The sequence below is a fragment of the Schistocerca nitens genome, unplaced genomic scaffold (assembly GCF_023898315.1).
Source record: "Schistocerca nitens isolate TAMUIC-IGC-003100 unplaced genomic scaffold, iqSchNite1.1 HiC_scaffold_363, whole genome shotgun sequence".
NCBI lineage: Eukaryota > Metazoa > Arthropoda > Insecta > Orthoptera > Acrididae > Schistocerca > Schistocerca nitens.
In genome coordinates this window covers 4,717,208-4,739,955 of record NW_026045897.1, presented here as the reverse complement: position 1 = coordinate 4,739,955, position 22,748 = coordinate 4,717,208, and the positions used below count along the sequence as shown (strand labels likewise).

Here is a 22,748-nt window from a genome sequence, read left to right as displayed (position 1 = left end):
AGAAAAAATTGCCTTATATACTGACAGAGCTAACTGAACTGGCAGACATAGTTAACTGTAGATTACTGTGTGTGTGTGTGTGTGTGTGTGTGTGTGTGTGTGTGTGTGTGTGTGTGTGTGTGTGAAATGGAGGAAATAATGCTACTCGTGTGTGTGTGTGTGTGTGTGTGTGTGTGTGTGTGTGTGTGTGTGTGTGTGTGTGTGTGTGTGAAAAATGGAGGAAATAATGCTACTCAACCTATTACCCTACTCGGGTGTCAGGTGTTGGTTTTATCTAATATTTAAAGCAAAGCAATTATGTAGCTGTATACAGACACTGTCAGCTATATATGCACTGGCAGATTCAAAGCCTATTTAATGCAAATCAGCATGATGTGAAATTCATGTACCTGACCCCCAATATTCTCATAAATTATAGAAGGACTTTCTAATAACACAGTTTCACTTTGACTTAGAATATCAGGATATCAGTTTCCTACCTGATGTCTACATGCAACCTACTATAGACTTTTACACTGGAATATAAATCTCCATCTAGACCTTAGATATGAATGTGTAGTGAGTTCGCAATTATTTTTGCTTCTAGTACTGTGGTATTGTTGTTGTAGGAAATGTGCTGCTTCAACATACACTAAGTGCTGAAGCTCGCACTGTTATCTTGCAGCTGCTGGAACCAGCATTTTGGAATTATGGGTCTTCTTCAATACTCAAGAGTCTCATTTGTTGTTGTAAACAGATAAAGTGATTACTACAAGTAGTAGGAAGCAAACATGAGAGGTATGTATACAAAGGATCTTTCTCTCTTGCTTAGTCTGTAGTGTCACACTGTGACAAACTTTTCGATAAATTACCAAATGGGTAAATAGTTGGTTTCATTTTTGCAACATGTAGTCTATAATTCTTTCTTTGATAATTATCATCGTACTGTTCATGTTTCTTAGACTCTCAAGAGGGTGGCTGAAGAAAGTAATTGAGTCTATAGAAATCAAATTAACATTGATTCTACTCATTTTGTTCTAATTACTGCTGACTGTGTTTATTAACATGTCTAACATATCGGTAAATGAGATTATTTAAAAAACTATCACATATATTATTTATGCTGTTGTTAATCCCCATAATCAGTTGTGCTTTCATAGATGTAGAGATAGTAAACCCTTTGTAGTTTGCTAGCTGCAGTTTGCAGTCATCAGAAAACAGTCAGCTCCAGTCAGTGTCATTCAGTTTCTGTCAGTTCAGCTACTCCAAATTGCCCACGTGGCGAGGTTTGTCTCAGAGAGTGGGCATAGCACTCATTAAAATATTAAGAAAGTAGAAGCAAATGTGACAAATTCATGGTATGGATGAAAATGAAGAACTTAAAACAAAGAAACCTGGCAGCTTCTTCTGCTGTTGTGTAATTGGTTTTTTCATTCAATCTGAAAATGGTTTGTTCAAATCCTACCATTGCAAGAATTCTTCATCAGTAGGGGAGGAGTGGTGATATCTCGATTACCAAATTGTGTGCAAGTGCTGTGGACTATATCCCAAACATATATATGGTGTCAGATACAGGGCCAGGTTGAGAACGTTCTTCACCATGAGAAACTTGTCATTTGGTACCTTCCCTCAGACATAAGTTTCCTTTCATTGTGCTCTTGATAAGATCCTTAAAAATTAATTCAAATTTAGTGCTTGTGGAAGTGGGTTGTTTTGCTTTGAAAATAATTACTCAGACATTTCTCTGCAACAAAAATAATCTTTTTCCAGTGCTAAACATTAAAAGAAGAAACCATTTTTTTCCTTTTAAGGTAATTCCTGAGATCTTTAAAAGCTTCTAGCGAAAAAAATTGTTATTATATATAGTGTGGAATACATTTCATAGCAAACATTGACACGGTGAACATATTCATGGATAGAAGGAAGAATGTTCCAGTAAACATGGGTCCACAGAGCCATCTACAAGATAGCTGGGAATGTGGGGTTACATACCGCCACTGACTTATGTATAAAACATAGTTGTACTTAGTGCAAATGTATTTGAAATGAAAATTTTCAGTCAATTCCGCACATAATTGGGCTCAAATTTCAACCATAACCGATCATAACTTACTTAATGTTGGTGAATGTGGTACATACACTATGGGATATAACAGGGCGTCTGATATAATGGATGTGAGCACGTACTGTATCTTGGCCTCCAATATCAGCTAACCTCAATCCTTTGGATTTTTCTGTCTGTGGTTGTCTCGAAAGTGAAGTGTACTGAGCTTCCACTGACACGATAGAGGAACTGGAACACCAGATTGTACAGTCTTGTCGAGATTTGTGAGATGATGTGGGGGAAACTCACTACATAGACGATTGCAGTTTTGCCTCCAAATGTGACGAAGACACGTGGAGCACTTCCTGTAACGAGTACGAATGTGTAGTAATTTGTTACCTGTAATTTGCTGAAGCAGTATTCTCGAGGTCGACCTTGGGTGAAATTTCAGTCCAGTTAGATGAAGACATTGAAAACTTTGCATTTCAAATACCTTTGCACTAACTAGGGCCATATTTCATTACAGATGCCTGTAGCAGCAATTAATCACACATTCTCAATTATCTCACAGATGGATCATCGGCTTCTCCGCATCCACTGAAACACTTCTGCTTCTACGAGTATTATCGTATACTTTCACCTGTTTCAGTTGTAGCTACTAATAATTTCTCACCCTGCATACGAATTACATGCACTGTGGCACCTCTGATGCCGCTCTCAGCAAAGTACCCTCAGCGGTCGCTTGTGTCGCAGGGGCCTTAAACCGGCCCTTGTCACACGGGTTGAGAATGTCAGACTATTGGTGACACTAAGTTAAGTTGGTGTAAACCAGATGGTAGACTTTGGTTTATTGGTAGAATCCTGGGGAAGTGCAATCAGTCTACAAAGAACATTGCTTATAAATCACTCACGTGACTGATTATAGAATATTGCTCAAGTGTGTGGGACCCATACCAAATAAGACTAACAAGGGATTTTGAACATTTACAGAGAAGGGCTGCATGAATGGTCACAGGTTTGTGTGATCTGTGGGAGACTGTCAGCGCTGAAGGATCTGAACTGGCAGACTTCTGAAGATAGATATAAACTCTCTGGAGAAAGTCTGTAAATAAAGTTTCAAGAGGAAGCTTTAAAAGATGACTCCAGGAATATACTACGATCCCCTACATTTCACACACAAAGGGATTGTGAAGATAAGATTAGAATAATTGCTGCATGCAAAGAGGCATTCGAACAATTATTTCTTCCTGCACTCTGTATTTGAATGGAATGGGAAGAAACCCTAATAAATGATACAATGCAATGTACCCTCTGCCACGCACATCACGTCGGTTTACTAAGCTCGAGAGTGTTCTTTGGTGTTACTCGAGAAGATTATTATGTGCTGGTACCGAGTTTAACCTTCCCCCCTTCTTTTGACATCATAATCACTAAGCAGTGTTTCCAACTCACACATAATCTGCACAAAAGAGCTATATTTTCACACAGTTTTTTCACTTGATGATGGAAATGTATTTTCATATGCACAGAAAATAAGAATAAAAAATTCCGAATTAGATATCTCAAATTGTAGGGAACTACTCAGCTGGTAATGCCACTGAAGTTATAACTGTGTGACTCCTTCATATCAACACTCCTGTACTTGTTAGATATTCCTCACACTGTGAATTGTGATGAGGGTTGCATTATAAGAAATCAGAGGTTGGCGGCATATGTTGGCGATGCAGCTGGCCAGTGCTTCACCCGAGCCACTGACGAGCTGAATTACCTGTTTATAGGAAAACCAGAACCCTGGCTTCAAACATTGAGAATACAGCTAAATCTCCTAATAACCAATTAGTTATGTTCCAGTACTGTAACAAATTCCAGAAGAATGGAAAAACTGTTAGAAGCAGACTTCTGGGAAGATCAGTTTGGAATCTGGAGAAATGAAGGAACACGCAAGGCAATACTGAGCCTACAACTTACCTTAGAAGGTAGGTTAAGGAAAGGCAAACATAGGTTTATAGCATTTGTGGACTTGGAGAAAGCTTTTGACAATGTTGATTGGTATATTCTCTTTGAAATTCTGAAGGTAGCAGGTATAACATATTGGGAATGAAATGCTATTTACAACATCCCCCCAGGCGGCTGACGGTTCTTTCGTGAGTTCGTGTGTGGCGCACATGGGGCCCCGAGCTATTGCAGCTCATTTTCCATTCACTAAATGCTTTTCCTTCTCCCTGCTCCCTCCCTCCCTGTCCATGCTCCTTCCCCATTGCCACCTGCTTTCCCTCTCTGTGTTCTGCTTTATGTCGACCTGGCTATTCCCCTGGTTTCCTGTATTGGTTGCAATTTTGTTCCTTTTGTCTGTCCTTTCACCCTTTTGGTGTTTCGGTCCCCACTTGAGGTTTGACCTCCACTTCGAAATTTCCTGTTTTTAGTGTGAGCCATATGGGGAAGAACTCCCTCCCTAGCATCTACAGTGTGGATTCCTCTCCCCTCCCCACCGTAGCCCCCTTCCAACCTGCTAGGTCACGAGTACATGTAGCCAGTCCGTGTGGTGGGGCTGTTATGTACCCACATGGCTGAGCCCCCTGACAACACAGGGATCACACTACTGATACCTGAGCTATTCTCTCACTGTGTATGCCAAGGAGTGGTTGCTTGTCTTCTCGGAGCATCAGAACTCCCGGTAACGGCTGCCGTGCCAGACGGCCCTTGCTGTGGCTGGGTGGTGCCCATGGGGAGAGCTCTGTTCAGAGTGGGTGGTATCAAGGCAGATGCTTGGCACATGAAGCGTATCAAGCTGCAAAAATCTCACATGGCCGTCCCTTCGAATGGTGAAGAATCCTTAAATGCCGTCTTGTATGACCCGGCAGCCTTCCTCTCTCTGTCTACACCATGGGAGGAGGGCCAGGCTAGCCATCTTGGGCTGAAACCTTTTCACTGTTACCTCGTCTGTACTAAGACATATGGGGACACAATCACTGCCAAAAAGCCATTGTTTTTCATGGAAAATATCGAAGCCAGGTTTGGTGAAGTGGAGTCTATTAGTAAGATGCGGTCGGGCTCCCAGTTGGTCAAAGCTTCTTCTGCCACCCAATCCGCAGCTCTTCATGCCTGTGATTGTCTTGGTAATGTCCCAGTGTCTATCACTCCTCACCATTCTCTGAATATGATCCACGGAGCTATTTTTCAAAGGGACCTCACCCTACTGATGAGTAACTCTGGGCTAATCTGGAGCGGCGTGGCGTTCATTTGGTCCGACGTGTGCAGAAGAGTCGCAAAGACAACCACACTGATACTGGCGCCTTAATCCTGGTTTTTGAGGGGGATACCCTCCCAGAGAAGGTCAAGGTTATGTGCAACAGATGTGACGTGAAGCCGTAAATCCCTCCATCTATGCGGTGCTTTCGGTGCGGGCATATGTCTTCCCGCTGTACGGCGATCCCATTGTGTGGTGACTGTGGCCACCCCATCTGCGAGGGAAGCCCTTGTGTTCCGCCGCGTGTGTGTGTTAATTGTGTGGACTGCCACTCTCCTCGATCACTGGATTGCCCGGCTTACAAGAGAGAAAAGAAGATTAAAGAATATAAGTCCCTGGATCGCCTGTCTTACACTGAAGCTCGCTAAAAGTATGAGATACTCCATCCGGTGTCACTGCCTTCAACTGTTGCCTCTGTTACTTCCTCCTCCTCCTCCTCCCCCCCCCCCTCATCCTTACCCCAGCCCAGCCCCACTCTACCCTCCTCCTCCCATGCCATTCCCACGACCTCCTATCAGGGAGTCGCCCCCCCCCTCCCCCCCTCCCCCATCCCGGCTGAAGAGGTGCCCCCTGTCTTTGGCATCTGCCGGTGATCGGGCTCCCTCCCAGGAACCCTCTCCCCTGCGTCTCTCAGGCCAGAAGGATGTTACCACCACTCAGCCACGAGGCGCACCATCTGTGGGCCTCAAGATCGCCCACTCTTTTGGTTCCCTATCTTGCAGACGCCTCTACTTCCCCTGTGTCCTGTCCTCCTCCACCTTAGAAAGAGAAGAAGAAGAAACATAAATCCCAAGACGAGGCGGCCTGGTGCCCCCGGAGGTGCCAACTCCCCTCTCGCACCTGAATCTGACATTTTATTTATGAATGTCACCCTGTCCTTGTCAGTGACAACTACTGACAAAGTGGCCTGACATCCTCCTCGGCTCCTTCATGCCTACCTTGGACTCGTGCCACACGATCATCCAGTGGAACTGCAATGGCTACTATTGTCACCTACTGGAAATGCAACGTCTAGTCTCCTCATATTCTGCGTTCTGTCTTGTTCGCCAAGAAACGCATTTCCATAATGACCACTCTCCCACTTTACGTGGTTATTGGGCGTTCTGTCGGAACTGTGCTGGCCCTGGGGTAGCATCTGGTGGGGTCTGCGTTTTGGTTCACTCCGATGTTCTTGGTGACTTGACCCCCCCCCCCCCCCCCTATCTACCACCTGGGAAGTGATAGCGGTTAGAGTGCAAACGACTCTGGCAATCAACATTTGCAGTGTCTACCTCCCTCCAGGTAGGCCACTTGCTTATGTTGCACTATCTACCTTAATTGAACAACTCCCACCCCCGTTTCTCCTCCTTGGGGATTTCAGTGCCCACCATTCACTGTGGGCGAGTGTCACATCAACAGGTCGGGGTATCCTAATCGACCAACTTATCATGGACTTCAATTTGTGTCTCCTCAATTATGGTTCCCCTACCCACTTCAGTGCCGCTCATGGCACCTTCTCTGCTATCGATCTCATGATCTCCTCCCCTGCCCTCGTGGCTTCCCTACATTGGTCATCCCATGATGACCTTTGTGACAGTGACAACTCCTCAGTGACACTATCGTTCCCCTGCTCCCAGCAGTCAGACAGGCCCCCACATGCTGCTTTCACTGCTGTCCCCCTATCCACTGGGCCCCCTCGTCATCGGCCGGTACTGTGGTGGACCGAGGACGTCGCAGTTGCTGTCGAGGAATGCCGACAGGCACTGCAGTGATTTAAGCGACACCCCTCCTAGACCAATCTCCTCACTTTTAAGTGTCTTTGTGCTAAGGCTCGTTACATTATTAAGCAGAATAAAAAGGAATGCTGGGAGTGCTGTGTTTCCTCTCTGGGGACATATGTCCATTTGTTCCGACTCCATGAGCAGCCTTCAGGCTATCAATCGATGCTACTCTCATCATCCCTAGTCTCTGCCATCCATGACCTTCTCTCGGCCCTTGAGCGTGCCGCCTGTTCAGTCATCTTTCTCTGGGTCCCAAGTTATGTGGGAATCCCAGGGAATGAATTGGCTGACCGTTTGGCTAGAGAATCAGATACTTAACCCCATTTTCCTTTCACGATTCCAGCTGCAGATATGCGGATCTACGTCAAATCTCTCTTTGACCAACAGTGAAATGCTATCTGGAGCACTACTGCTCATAGTAATAATCTCCACCCAATTAAGGAGTCTACTGCAGTTTGGGGCACTTCTTTCCATCCCTCTCAGAAGGTGTCCACTGTTTTATGTCGTTTACACATTGGCCATACCCAGTTCACCCATTGTTTACTCCTACATAACGACCTGCCCCCTGTAGTGAAGTAGAAGTGGATAGTTCCTGTGAATTATTATGGGTGGAGGCTACACTCAACAACCGAGCTGGGTTAATAATTGGCTCCTTTTACCGACCTCCCGACTCAGCAGCGTTAGTGGCAGAACAACTGAGAGAAAACTTGGAATACATTTCACATAAATTTCCTCAGCATGTTATAGTCTTAGGTGGAGATTTCAATTTACCAGATATAGACTGGGACACTCAGATGTTTAGGACGGGTGGTAGGGACAGAGCATCGAGTGACATTATACTGAGTGCACTATCCGAAAATTACCTCGAGCAATTAAACAGAGAACCGACTCGTGGAGATAACATCTTGGACCTACTGATAACAAATAGACCCGAACTTTTCGACTCCGTAAGTGCAGAACAGGGAATCAGTGATCATAAGGCCGTTGTAGCATCCCTGAATATGGAAGTTAATAGGAATATAAAAAAAGGGAGGAAGGTTTATCTGTTTAGCAAGAGTAATAGAAGGCAGATTTCAGACTACCTAACAGATCAAAACGAAAATTTCTGTTCCGACACTGACAATGTTGAGTGTTTATGGAAAAAGTTCAAGGCAATCGTAAAATGCGTTTTAGACAGGTACGTGCCGAGTAAAACTGTGAGGGACGGGAAAAACCCACCGTGGTACAACAACAAAGTTAGGAAACTACTGCGAAAGCAAAGAGAGCTTCACTCCAAGTTTAAACGCAGCCAAAACCTCTCAGACAAACAGAAGCTAAGCGATGTCAAAGTTAGCGTAAGGAGGGCTATGCGAGAAGCGTTCAGTGAATTCGAAAGTAAAATTCTATGTACAGACTTGACAGAAAATCCTAGGAAGTTCTGGTCTTACGTTAAATCAGTAAGTGGCTCGAAACAGCATATCCAGACACTCCGGGATGATGATGGCATTGAAACAGAGGACGACACGCGTAAAGCTGAAATACTAAACACCTTTTTCCAAAGCTGTTTCACAGAGGAAGACCGCACTGCAGTTCCTTCTCTAAATCCTCGCACAAACGAAAAAATGGCTGACATCGAAATAAGTGTCCAAGGAATAGAAAATCAACTGAAATCACTCAACAGAGGAAAGTCCACTGGACCTGACGGGATACCAATTCGATTCTACACAGAGTACGCGAAAGAACTTGCCCCCCTTCTAACAGCCGTGTACCGCAAGTCTCTAGAGGAACGGAGGGTTCCCAATGATTGGAAAAGAGCACAGGTGGTCCCAGTCTTCAAGAAGGGTCGTCAAGCAGATGCGCAAAACTATAGACCTATATCTCTGACGTCGATCTGTTGTAGAATTTTAGAACATGTTTTTTGCTCGAGTATCATGTCGTTTTTGGAAACCCAGAATCTACTATGTAGGAATCAACATGGATTCCGGAAACAGCGATCGTGTGAGACCCAACTCGCGTTATTTGTTCATGAGACCCAGAAAATATTAGATACAGGCTCCCAGGTAGATGCTATTTTTCTTGACTTCCGGAAGGCGTTCGATACAGTTCCGCACTGTCGCCTGATAAACAAAGTAAGAGTCTACGGAATATCAGACCAGCTGTGTGGCTGGATTGAAGAGTTTTTAGCAAACAGAACACAGCATGTGGTTATCAATGGAGAGACATCTACAGACGTTAAAATAACCTCTGGCATGCCACAGGGGAGTGTTATGGGACCATTGCTTTTCACAATATATATAAATGACCTAGTAGATAGTGTCGGAAGTTCCATGCGGCTTTTCGCGGATGATGCTGTAGTATACAGAGAAGTTGCAGCATTAGAAAATTGTAGCGAAATGCAGGAAGATCTGCAGCGGATAGGCACTTGGTGCAGGGAGTGGCAACTGTCCCTTAACATAGACAAATGTAATGTATTGCGAATACATAGAAAGAAGGATCCTTTATTGTATGATTATATGATAGCGGAACAAACACTGGTAGCAGTTACTTCTGTAAAATATCTGGGAGTATGCGTGCGGAACGATTTGAAGTGGAATGATCATATAAAATTAATTGTTGGTAAGGCGGGTGCCAGGTTGAGATTCATTGGGAGAGTGCTTAGAAAATGTAGTCCATCAACAAAGGAGGTGGCTTACAAAACACTCGTTCGACCTATACCTGAGTATTGCTCATCAGTGTGGGATCCGTACCAGATCGGGTTGACGGAGGAGATAGAGAAGATCCAAAGAAGAGCGGCGCGTTTCGTCACAGGGTTATTTGGTAACCGTGATAGCGTTACGGAGATGTTTAGCAAACTCAAGTGGCAGACTCTGGAAGAGAGGCGCTCTGCATCGCGGTGTAGCTTGCTCGCCAGGTTTCGAGAGGGTGCGTTTCTGGATGAGGTATCGAGTATATTGCTTCCCCCTACTTATACCTCCCGAGGAGATCACGAATGTAAAATTAGAGAGATTAGAGCGCGCACGGAGGCTTTCAGACAGTCGTAAAGTGCCCTCCGCCACACACCGTTGGGTGGCTTGCGGAGTATGAATGTAGATGTAGATGTAGATGTAGATGTAGATGTAGATGTAGAATGTGGTTATGGCACCACTGACGATATCTCACATATTGGTGGCATGTCCCCTTCTTTCGACCCTTCGTGTTAAGTATAGTCTTCCTGCTTCCTAAATTTAACATTAGCGCATGATCCACGGATGGTTGACCTGGTCCTCAGTTTCCTATGTGAAAGTGGTTCTCCTTTAGTCTTAGAGCTGGGGCAGGTTGGTTGTGATTGGGGCTCCTTTTGCAGTCTTCACAGTATGTGACCCCATGACTGCCCCCCCCCCCTCCCCCCCTTTTTCCAGTTTTTAGATTTGGTCTCACCTTTTATGCTTATACTGTGTGTGTTTAATGTTCATTCTTTTATAATTTGACTCCTCTGACTGAATCCATTCATTTTAACAGACTCTCTTTCTTATGTAACCCCTTTGGAATTGCAGGACTGATGACCTCACTGTTTGGTCCCATACTCTCTCAATCAATCAATCAACCAATCAATCAATCAATGTATTTACAACTGGTACAGAAACCAGATGACAGTTATAAGAGTTGATTGGCATGAAAGGGAAGCAGTAGTTGACAAGGGAGTGAGACAGAGTTGTAGCCTATCCCCTATGTTATTCAATATGTATGTTGAACAAGCAGTTATGGAAACCAAAGAAAAGTTTGGAGTGAGAATTGAAGTCCAGGGAAAAGAAATAACAACTTTGAGGTTTGCCAATGACATTGTAATTCTGGCAGAGATAGCAGAGGACTTGGAAGAGAAGCTGAACAGAATGGACAGTCTTGAAAGAAGGATATAAGATGAACATCAATAAAACCAGAACAAGGGTAACGGAATATAGTTGAATTAAATCCAGTGATGCTAAGGGAATTACATTAGGAAACAAGACAATTGAAGAAGAAGATGAGTTTTGCTATTTGGGCAGCAAAATAACTGATGGCCAAAGTAGAGAGGATATAAAATGTAGACTAACAATTTCAAGATTCTGAAGAAGAAAAATTTGTTAACATTGAATATAGATTTAAGTACTAGGAAGTCTTTTATGAAGGTGTTTGTCTGGGGGTGTAGCCATGTACGGAAATGAAACATGGATGCTAAACAGTTTAGATAAAAGGACGTTAGAAGCTCTTGAAATGTGGTACTAAAGAAGAATGCTGAAGATAACATAGGTTGATCACATAACTAATAAGGAAGTACTGAATTAGAATTGGGGTGATGGAATTTTTGGCACAACTTGACCAAAAGGTCAACAGATTCCAAAACAAGGGATCAGTTGATAGGACACATTCTTAGATGTCAAGGGATCACAAGTTTCGTATTGTAGGGAACTGTAGGTGGTAAGAATCATGGGGGAAGACCAAGAGATGAATACGTAGGCATATTCAGAAAGATGTAGGTTGCTGTAGTTATTCGGGGATGAAGAGTCTCACACAAGATAGATAACATGGATTTGAAAGCTGTATCAAATCAGTCTTCAGACTGGAGATGACAACAACAACAACAACAACAACAACAACTAGAAATTCCTCAGCAGACCTTATAAATTGCCAAAAGAAGACTGTTACTGATGTAACAGTATAATTACGCTTCATTTTAAAAACACATGTTTTGTATATGATTGTAGGATTCACATGCACGTGTGGATGCACATATGCTTTCTCACACAAGAGTTCTCTCTCTCTTTCTCTTTCTTCTCCTACCAGTGCCCTCTGAGGTGCAAAGTGTTTTAATCAATCATTCTTAATATTCATAATGAATGTGTTTGTTATACGTGATATTCCTTTATTCCAGATTCATCCTCATTGTTTAGCAAACCAAAACGATGTAAGACTGAGACATCTGCCAATGCTGATACGACTGGAAGTGAACCACAAAAGAAGACTAAAACTCTCTCACATTTTAGACTGAAACATATTACGCATTTAAAGGAGGTAAACTGACACTTCAGTATCTGATAGATGTTATTTTATTTCTATCCTAGCAGTATGGACTATAATGAATGCTGCTTATAATAAACTAATTTATTAGGAACTGACTATATTTCAAAATTGTAAGATATGTGCCTTCAGCAGTACTTCTAATTAAAATAAGAGTGTAGAACTGTTACAGCAACCACGATACTTTATATTTTAGTTCATCATGTGCATGCATGACACTTACAAAAAAGAAAAAAAAGAAAAGAAACAAAAAAGAAAATAAAACTGTAAATGTGAACAGCTGTAAACTTCTGTCCTCACTTAGGCTGAAAAGCCTGGATCAATTATGTTTTAAAATTTTTCATTGCTATAGACACACACACACACACACACACACACACACACACACACACCAAACGATAAAGCGCTGGTAGATAGACACAATAAAAAACACACAAACACACGCACAGATTTCAAGCTTTCTCAACCCACGGTTGCTTCATCAGGAAAGAGGGAAGGAGAGGGAAAGACAAAAGGATGTGGGTTTCAAGGGAGAGGTTAAGGAGTCATTCCAATCCCAGGAGCGGAAAGACTTACCTTAGGGGGAAAAAGGGTCAGGTATACACTCGCGCGCGCACACACACACACACACACACACACACACACACACACACACACACCTGCACATATACAGACACAAGCAGACACATCTTATATATGGGAGGTAGCTCTAATAATATAAAATCATTTTATTATTCTTTGTTACAAAAAAGACCTTGGTGTGACAAAAAAGACCTTGGTATGAGAAATGAAAATCAAGGGAGGTACAGAACAGTACCTATGTGCATTATTTAAGCCGTGACATTCCAAGTGAAAATGCATTGAATCTGACCAGATCCTAGATATCATGATAACTTAAAAAAAGGATTTAATAATAAAGGATTTCTCATCAATCTGTTGAAATTTAGTGATGAGCATTGTATCACAGGTTGCACAAAGATCGTGGGAAAATGCCCCCTGCGATATACTCCTCCAGGTGTTTCGGCTGCTACCAGTCCAAGATCTTGGCCATGTGGCGGCAGTATGTTCACACTGGTACAGAGTGGCACAGTGTCCAGAGCTGTGGCAGAGCATTGAGTTTGTTCTCAGCAATCCATCACGGTAAGTAAACAGTTTTTTTGCGTTTGATATAAGTAAACATTTACTGCTACACCAGTACTCTGCAGGCCACCATACAATGTGTGGCATAGTGTTTGTCGAATACATTTCACCATCTCCTCCCTTATTTCCTCTTACATGACTAATGGATGCATAAGAAGCATGACTGTCAGTTTGCCTCTTTATAAACTGAATTATTATTATATTACCACAAAGTTCATGAAATAAGGTGTGCATTTCTCAACTCACCTAGGAAAGTCTTATAACTCACAATACACTTTCTTGAGCATTTATTGGTCAGTTTTGTGATGACCAATCTGAATTTCTTGTGCCAACAGTAAATAGTGAGGACTCCAGATTGATATACAACACCTGAAACTTGCTAAAAAGAAAATATCATAAGCACCTGCCTTTAGTGGTTAATTGTATTACTTTAGGATTTATTGAATAAATTTCAGGTTTGCACCTGTCTTACCCTTCTTCTATGTAAAGCCCCATCATCCACCCTCCCCCACAATCACTGCCTCCCATCCCCCAAAAAATAAACTGTCCTAGATATTGGACAGTTGTAACCGATTCCATAGATTGGTTGGTGATGGTGTACTCACATCTTTGGGTCTTTTTGATTGTTTGCTCACATTACGTTGTTTTTGTATTATATTGTACAACACAAACAACAGCACAGCCACAATGAACCAAAATTTATTCTTCTTCCACAAGCAAATAACAGTTGAGAACAGAGACACAAACATAGAAACAATCCAGGTATGATATAAGCAGTTGCTGACACTAATTATGAACACTATATGAGGGCGAGTGTCTGCTGCACTGTGCTTATAAAGAGGAGGGCGCCGGTAGATGGGGCGGCAGATGCCATTCCAGGTGTACAGGTCACACGGCCTGCCGCAGGTGGTGTCTGGTGTCTTGCCCACTCGGATGCTGTTGGCAGAATATTCGAGGTGAAGCATGCCAAGCGAGCTGATGCTGTGGTACATGTTCAGGTATTATGTACAGGGTTATAACAGGTTTTGCTTGTTTCTGTTGAGCTGGCAGCTTTTGCCCTAGATTTCCCATTAAAGATTTAAAGATGCAGTCTTCTTGTATACAACTTAGCAAGCACATGTCTTCACTCCAGTCATTTGTAGTTTGTTTACAGCATGGCAGTAAAGAACAATGATAAATATATCTGTGTTATCAAGAAACAAGAAATCTTTCTTGGCTGTAATATTTACACCTTCCAAATCTTGCAAATCAGTTAAATGGGTATCACACAGCTGATGTTTGTGGAGTACACATTGATTCTTACAGAAAAGTTGTTTCATCCTCGAAGAACAACATATGTTCCATAATTGTAAGCAAATGTGTCTGTGATAAAGGTACAATATTATGAAATGATCAACATATGTGATGAATGAAGACTGTATATCAGATTTAGACTTGAATTTGGTATTACTTGATCTGACCAATATGGCATTATCACTGTAAGTAATATGTTTATTATTAAAATCTGAAAATCACAAAAAAGTGAATGTATGACATTAAAAAAAAATCCTTTTAATGCACAATTATTTCTCTTTCCATAAGTATCACTCACATTTACAGAAAATGAAAAGCTATAGGAAGCCTATACACTGAAAAATCTGGAAAAACCATCTGTTCATTTATGTGACAATCTTCTGTTCTAAAATTCCCTACTGTTATTATGAATAGAGATTATGGAACAAATGAGTAAATTAGCTTTTCTATAGGTTGTAGGCGGCTCTTGTGGTACATTCTGACAGTTACTGACCAATGGTTGACTTCATTTATATACCTATTCCATTCATTCTTTCATGGATATGAAACATTCGGTTGTGGAATGAGTTAAAGAGAATCAAACAATGGAAAATCCAGGATGGAGTGTAACCATATTGTGAAAAGGAATGTTGCTACTCACCATATAGTGGAGATGCTGAGTTGCAGATAGGCACAATAAAAACACTGTCACAAATATAGCTTTCAGCCACACCTTTGTCAAAATTAGATGACAAACACAGAAATACTCACACGCAACTCGCACACACGTGGCCACAGTCTCGAGCAACTGAGGCAACACTGCGAGCAGTGGCACCGGTGCATATGGTAGTGGCGTCTGGTTGCTGCTGAGGAGGCTGGGGTGGGTAGGGGGAGGGGAGGGATAGTAGGGTAGGGGTGGCAGACAGCGATGTGCTGTTGGGGAGCACACAGAGGTGAGGTGGAAACAAGGTAGGGCAGCTATGTGCAGTCAAGAGGTTAGTCGGAGGGCAGGGGAGAGGGGGGATAGCGGAAAAGGAGAGAAGTAAAAAGACTGGGTGCAATGGAGGAATGAGGCCTGTGTAGTGCTGGAATGGGAACAGAGAAGGGCTGGATGGGAGAGGGCAATGACTAGTGAACATTGATGCCAGGAGGGTTACAGGAACGTAGTATATATTGCAGGGAAAGTTCCCACCTGCGCAATTCAGGAAAGGTGGTGGTGGAAAGGATCCGTATGGCAGAGGCTGTGAAGCAGTCACTGAAATCAAGGATGTCGTGTTTGTCAGCATGCTCAGCAACAGGGTGGTCCACTTGTTTCTTGGCCACAGTTTGTCAGTTGCCACTCATGTGGACAGACAGCTCGTTGGTTGTCATGCTCACATAGAGTGCAGCGCTGTAGTTGCAGCTTAGCTTGTAGATCACATGACCGGATTCACATTTAGCCCTGCCTCAGATGGGATAGGTGATGTTTGTGACTGGACTGGAGTACGTGGTGGTGGTGGTGGTGGTGGTGGTGGTAGTGGTAGTAGGAGGTATGGGACAGGTCTTGCATGTAGGGGTATGAGACATGAAGTAAGAGGTTGGGAGCAGGGGTTGTATAGGGACAAATGAGTATATTGTGTAGGTTCGGTGGATGGCAGAATACCACTGTGGGAAGGGTGGGAAGGATAGTGGGCAGGACATTTCTCATTTCAGGGCACGATAAGAGGTTGTCGAAACCGTGGCGGAGAATGTAATTCAGTTGCTCCAGTCCTGGGAGCCACTGAGTTACTAGGGGAATGCTCCTCTGTGGCCAGACGGTAGGACTTCGTGAGGTTGTGGGAGACTGCACAGATAAGGCGTGGGAGATTTGTTCTTGTATGAGATTGGGAGGATAATTATGGTTTGTGAAGGCTTCAGTGAGACCCTATGTATATTTTGAGAGGGACTGCTCATCACTACAGATGCAATGACCATGGTTGGCTAGGCTGAATGGAAGGAACTTCTTGGTATGGAACAGGTAGCAGCTGTCAAAGTGGAGGTATTGCTGGTGGTTAATGAGTTTGATATGGTACTGATGTAGCCATCTTTGAGGTGGAAGTCAACATCTAGGAAGGTGGTTTGTTGGGTCGAGTAGGATAAGGTGAAGCAAATGGGGGAGAAGTTGTTGAGGTTCTGGAGGGATGTGGATAGGGTGATCCAAATTGCAAAGATGTCATCAGTGAATCTGAACAAGGTGGGGGGGTTAGGATTCTGGGTGTTTAGAAAGGATTGCTGTAGATGGCCCATAAATAGGTTGGCATAGGATGGTACCATGCGGGTCCCCATAGCCATACCTCAGATCTGTTTGTAGATAATGGCTTCAGAGGAGAAGTGATTGTGGGTGAGGATATAATTGGCCACGGTGACTAGGAAGGAGTTTGTCGGTCTGGAACCCATCGGGCATTGGGAAAGGTAATGTTAAATAGTGGTAAGACCGTGGACATTAGGAAGTTAGTGTAAAGGGATGGGCACCATTAGTGATGAGCAGGGCACTGTGTGGAAAAGGACCTGTGGGGGAAATGGTTGGAATCTTTTATATAAGATGGTAGGTTCCACATAATAGGTTGAAGGTGTTGGTTTATGAGAGCAGAAATTCTCTCAGTGGGGGCAGTTGTGACACATGCAAAGTACCCAGAGAGGTAAATCTGCTTCTTCAAGCTGTTGAGTCTATACCCGTTTCAGCTTATGAATGTGAAAAACCTTCTAGCACAGTGAATATCATGGTCAACAGAAGAAATTCCTTGCTTAGCGAATCAGCTAGTATTCTTCTATTTCTAAGCTGCACGAGCCCATCTCTGAGTAAATTTAATACTGAGCCTTATGTGAAATCATGACTGCAGATAGGAAGGAGATTACCAACTGAAACAGACTGAACAAAGCAAGAGTCTAAAGCAGAGGTTCCTGAATATTGTGCTCTCTGGAACCATCTGTGTTAGAGATGACATCCCCTAAATATTTTATTCCAGCTTAAAAGTCACTTGCTACTGAATCTGCTTCAAAAATTCGAATTTTTTCTGTCTTAAATCAATATTTAAAGTTTTGTGAACAAAATGGTAGTTAAATGAATCGATTCAGACATCAGGAACATCTTTAAAAACAAATTTAAATATATGTCAGTATGTGGCAACAACCATGTTTCTGCTGCTGTCGGATGTCAAATGGCGTCATTATTATTTTGCCATTTTGAAAAGATACATTGCGTAATCGTTTTTTGAGTTGGCAGCCGTGTTAGCACACACGCTTTCTGATGCTCCATTGTTTTCCTTTGTATATCTATGGTTTTCGAGAGTTGTTTGTGTTCAAATTTCTGTATGTTGTTGACTTGTTGGTGCTGTCATTCTCGGAAGTAGCTATGCCTCCAAAAAAGTGTTCTGGAACGGGAAAACGTAAGTTTTATGGTAATCGGTTTACTTCGTTGGAAAATAGAGACACTGTAATTACATCCACAAACCAATTGGATGTTATGTTGACTTCACCAAGTGCCTCAAGACAAAGCTAAAATATTTGGGTAGTTTCCAAGAATGATTCCCTATCGAAGTCGCTGGGTCCAAACGATGCATATCGAACGTGCGATCGTAATTCGATCATGCGACTCTGGTGGCGGGCGTTATGAGTATGTTTACATTGGTCACTACAGCAACGACAAAAGAAAAGCGTTACAAAAATACTTTTAATTGCAAAGGAGATGACCTACCTTACCCGTCATCGGTGTTGTCATCATGTGAAAGTCCATTATGGTGGTCTGGATGGATAATTTGGAAGAGTCAAACAACGTATTCATCCTGATACTCATTCATTCCGCACTGTCCGCAATGAAATTGTAATGGTATTTCAGCATTGAAACTGTTCTTACGAAGTTTTACACACTTTGCACCACCACAATCTACATAGTCCCTTCTTTCCTCGTCCAGTAGTACACCTGATATGCCCGCTAAACCCGTTGGGCAGAACAGGTAATAGGGTTGTGGAAAGAGCCAAAGGTTGAGGTCAGTTTCTCCTTCTAATTGTCATTTTTGTAATTTAATAACCTTTACAACCAAAGCGGCACATAGCCGGATCTTTACCAAATGCAACTCTTTCATGGCTGAAGGCCTCCAACAAGAAATCTTAACAAATCAGAAAGATAAAATCCAGTTAAGATAGCAATAAAATAATTTAAAAACCCAAAAAAGCAACATATGCAAGGTGCAACACAAATGGCTGAGGGCCACAATTAAATTTCAAAACTTTAGAATATACACTCCTGGAAATTGAAATAAGAACACTGTGAATTCATTGTCCCAGGAAGGGGAAACTTTATTGACACATTCCTGGGGTCAGATACATCACATGATCACACTGACAGAACCACAGGCACATAGACACAGGCAACAGAGCATGCACAATGTCGGCACTAGTACAGTGTATATCCACCTTTCGCAGCAATGCAGGCTGCTATTCTCCCATGGAGACGATCGTAGAGATGCTGGATGTAGTCCTGTGGAACGGCTTGCCATGCCATTTCCACCTGGCGCCTCAGTTGGACCAGCGTTCGTGCTGGACGTGCAGACCGCGTGAGACGACGCTTCATCCAGTCCCAAACATGCTCAATGGGGGACAGATCCGGAGATCTTGCTGGCCAGGGTAGTTGACTTACACCTTCTAGAGCACATTGGGTGGCACGGGATACATGCGGACGTGCATTGTCCTGTTGGAACAGCAAGTTCCCTTGCCGGTCTAGGAATGGTAGAACGATGGGTTCGATGACGGTTTGGATGTACCGTGCACTATTCAGTGTCCCCTCGACAATCACCAGTGGTGTACGGCCAGTGTAGGAGATCGCTCCCCACACCATGATGCCGGGTATTGGCCCTGTGTGCCTCGGTCGTATGCAGTCCTGATTGTGGCGCTCACCTGCACGGTGCCAAACACGCATACGACCATCATTGGCACCAAGGCAGAAGCGACTCTCATCGCTGAAGACGACATGTCTCCATTCGTCCCTCCATTCACGCCTGTCGCGACACCACTGGAGGCGGGCTGCACGATGTTGGGGCGTGAGCGGAAGACGGCCTAACGGTGTGCGGGACCGTAGCCCAGCTTCATGGAGACGGTTGCGAATGGTCCTCGCCGATACCCCAGGAGCAACAGTGTCCCTAATTTGCTGGGAAGTGGCGGTGCGGTCCCCTACGGCACTGCGTAGGATCCTACGGTCTTGGCGTGCATCCGTGCGTCGCTGCGGTCCGGTCCCAGGTCGACGGGCACGTGCACCTTCCGCCGACCACTGGCGACAACATCGATGTACTGTGGAGACCTCACGCCCCACGTGTTGAGCAATTCGGCGGTACGTCCACCCGGCCTCCCGCATGCCCACTATATGCCCTCGCTCAAAGTCCGTCAACTGCACATACGGTTCACGTCCATGCTGTCGCGGCATGCTACCAGTGTTAAAGACTGCGATGGAGCTCCGTATGCCACGGCAAACTGGCAGACACTGACGGCGGCGGTGCACAAATGCTGCGCAGCTAGCGCCATTCGACGGCCAACACCGCGGTTCCTGGTGTTTCCGCTGTGCCGTGCGTGTGATCATTGCTTGTACAGCCCTCTCGCAGTGTCCGGAGCAAGTATGGTGGGTCTGACACACCGGTGTCAATGTGTTCTTTTTTCCATTTCCAGGAGTGTATTACCATAGACCTTTAAAGGCAGGAGGCCAGCATGTTTAACAACAAGAAATCTTAAAAATCAACGTGACAAAAATCCAATTAAGATGCATGTGTGTGTGTGTGTGTGGGGGGGGGGGGTCTTCAGTCCAGAGACTGGTTTGATGCAGCTGTCCATGCTACTGTATCCTGTGCTAGCTTCTTCATCTCCCAGTACCTACTGCAATTAAGACAGCAATAAAATAATTTTTAAAAAAGCAACATATGCGAAGTGAAATACCAATGGCTGAGGGCCACAATTAAACTTCAAAATTTAAAATATATCCATAATCTTTTAAAGGCAGAAGGCCACAATGTTTAAGCTTGAACGGCAATTTTGAAAAATGAATTTTGCATAATTTTAAGAAAACAAAACAAATAACCATAAGCCTAAAAGTTAAAATAGCTGACAACAGATAATTAAACACCGGTGGCACTCACAAAGTCTCCAGGGAGGTCGGTCTGCCCTCGTTCACTTAGGTGAGAGAGGTAGTGAGCCCAACTACACTTGATCCATTGGAACCCAACAAGGGGACACCCTTGGACTGACTGACAGAACGACTTGCTTGCCACCAAGTGGTACATGAGAACTCAAACACACGAAAGTTACAAAGCACACAACACGAATGGATGTGGCTTGGGTAGTTGAAACTACTACTCAACTTTTACGCCCTGGGTCGGAGAACTACCAAGCTCGTAGCGATCGGACAACTCCACACACACTCAGAGACTGCGCAGGGACTGGCAATGGAGCCAGCGACTGCACCGCGCAGAGACTTCTTCCCTGGTCCACAGCAACTGGCCAAATGCCTGCTGGTCCGTCCCCGACCTCTGCTCCGTCGCAACTGCACTGCTGGTGCGTCTGCCACTCACTTCCAGACACACGACGGCGAAAATACTGGCTCGGACCGAACCGTGCAGAGGAAACACGCCCCCACTGCCTAACGGCATCCCTGTACCAGGAAAGGACCAACCCAAGTTCCGCAAGATGGTAACTGAAAGGGGCCACAACCACTGAGAGGACCAGTTACACGTCGCCCGATGAGACGACCGACCTCTCAAAGCCAGTATGCTGACAACATTTAAAATAACTTATCAAAAAGAAACATCACACGAACTACACTCACAACCTGACAAACACTTGTACGATGACCTGAATGATACACAACAGTAAGTAAACATGCACGAAGGCAAATCGAGTCGCACACACATACAGCTGGCTCGTGAACATTCAGCAAACCAAACGCATCGTCTGGTAGGATGACGGACCGATGATCCACCGAGACCGTGGCCCGGCTCAAATGATGCGTGGCTGCAGTGATCGGGCGAGCCGTGTCGACGCAGACCTCACTGCCACTCCACGACTGGCAGGTCCGGACTGCACTCCAGACATATTCCAACCGACTGGCAGACCCGAACTCGCTATCCGAACTTGTGATGAATTACTTTACAATAGACCACAATAGGGAAGTAATAGCAGTCGAGCAAAGATACTGTGAGACGGGATATCGATACGTGCTGCTAACGCCGCTCACAGTCAGGCAAACCAGCAACTCAGTGACAGTAGTAATTTAAATTAACGTAGTGAGGTGGAAGTACGTTAAAAACAGGGTGTAAAATACATGATGATAGGAAAATGAGCCACACATGGCTACGGCTCAACCTCCCCCCCCTTCCCCCCCCCCTCAAACCAAAACCTGGGGGTGATACGCCGAAATAAACTAACTAGCAGCTTCTAGAAAGTCGCAAGACAGTGGCCGAGAAAGGCCGCAAGCAGAAGGCTCTTTCGGACCCACTGCTGCAGAGGAAACATGCCCACTGGCTACCTGACATCCCTGCCCCAGGAAGAGACTGACCTAAGTCCGGCTAGACGACCAATTCACAGCCATTGCTAAGCCAGCAACGAAAATAGCGAGATATCCACCCGGACTTCAACAATGCAGAGGAAACAAGCCCCAGGCGACCCGACATCCCTACACAGTAGAAGGCACCGTGTTAAGCCTCACAAGATGACCAAAGCTGAAGGTATTATTCGAAGCTGACAACCCAAGAGCTAACACAACTTTAAGACTAGAAGGTAATGTCTGAAAACGGATTATCAGTACTTGCACTCAATCCAGCTGACTCTCACCAGGTTGGGTTCCCTCTAGAAGACAAATAGTGACTTCAAGGCCTCCAATAACCTTAAAGGAAACCGAATTGCCGCTCCTGTCTCTGCGACCAGCACCGATCACTGCCGAAGTGACGTCAACTGGCAGCAGCACACAAATGGGCTACCAATTCTGGAACACTGCCCTCGGTCGGTTGACGCCTTATTGCCGACTCGTAAATGGGATGGCCTTCTTAGCAGGCCGATCTCCGGACTCTGTCTGACTGCCATTATCGTAACTCCTGAAAAAATAACAAGACAAACACTACCATGCCACAGACACAAATGGAAACAAGTAAGGGAAACTGACCACAACTAGGTTGGTAAGCACGAGCGTAACCACGCTCTGCTACCAGTGATACCAGTGGCTGAGGACCACAATTAAACTTCAAAATTTTAAAATATATCCATAATCTTTTAAAGGCAGGAGGCCGCAATGTTTAAGCTT

General features: G+C 44.2%; 1 protein-coding gene across 3 annotated transcripts in view; it reads left to right on the top strand.

The window, feature by feature from the left end:
• LOC126228348 (F-box/LRR-repeat protein 3-like) overlaps nt 1–22,748 on the top strand; it is a 346,691-nt gene that overhangs the window by 306,415 nt on the left and 17,528 nt on the right. For 2 of the 3 annotated variants that reach the window (XM_049942298.1, XM_049942296.1), the window contains 3 exons: nt 609–777; nt 11,898–12,037; nt 13,011–13,183. In XM_049942298.1, coding sequence (XP_049798255.1) covers nt 771–777; nt 11,898–12,037; nt 13,011–13,183 — 320 coding nt within the window. In that variant the 5' untranslated portion in view covers nt 609–770. The remainder of the gene's footprint in view (nt 1–608; nt 778–11,897; nt 12,038–13,010; nt 13,184–22,748) is intronic. The other variant, XM_049942297.1, reaches the window with a different exon arrangement.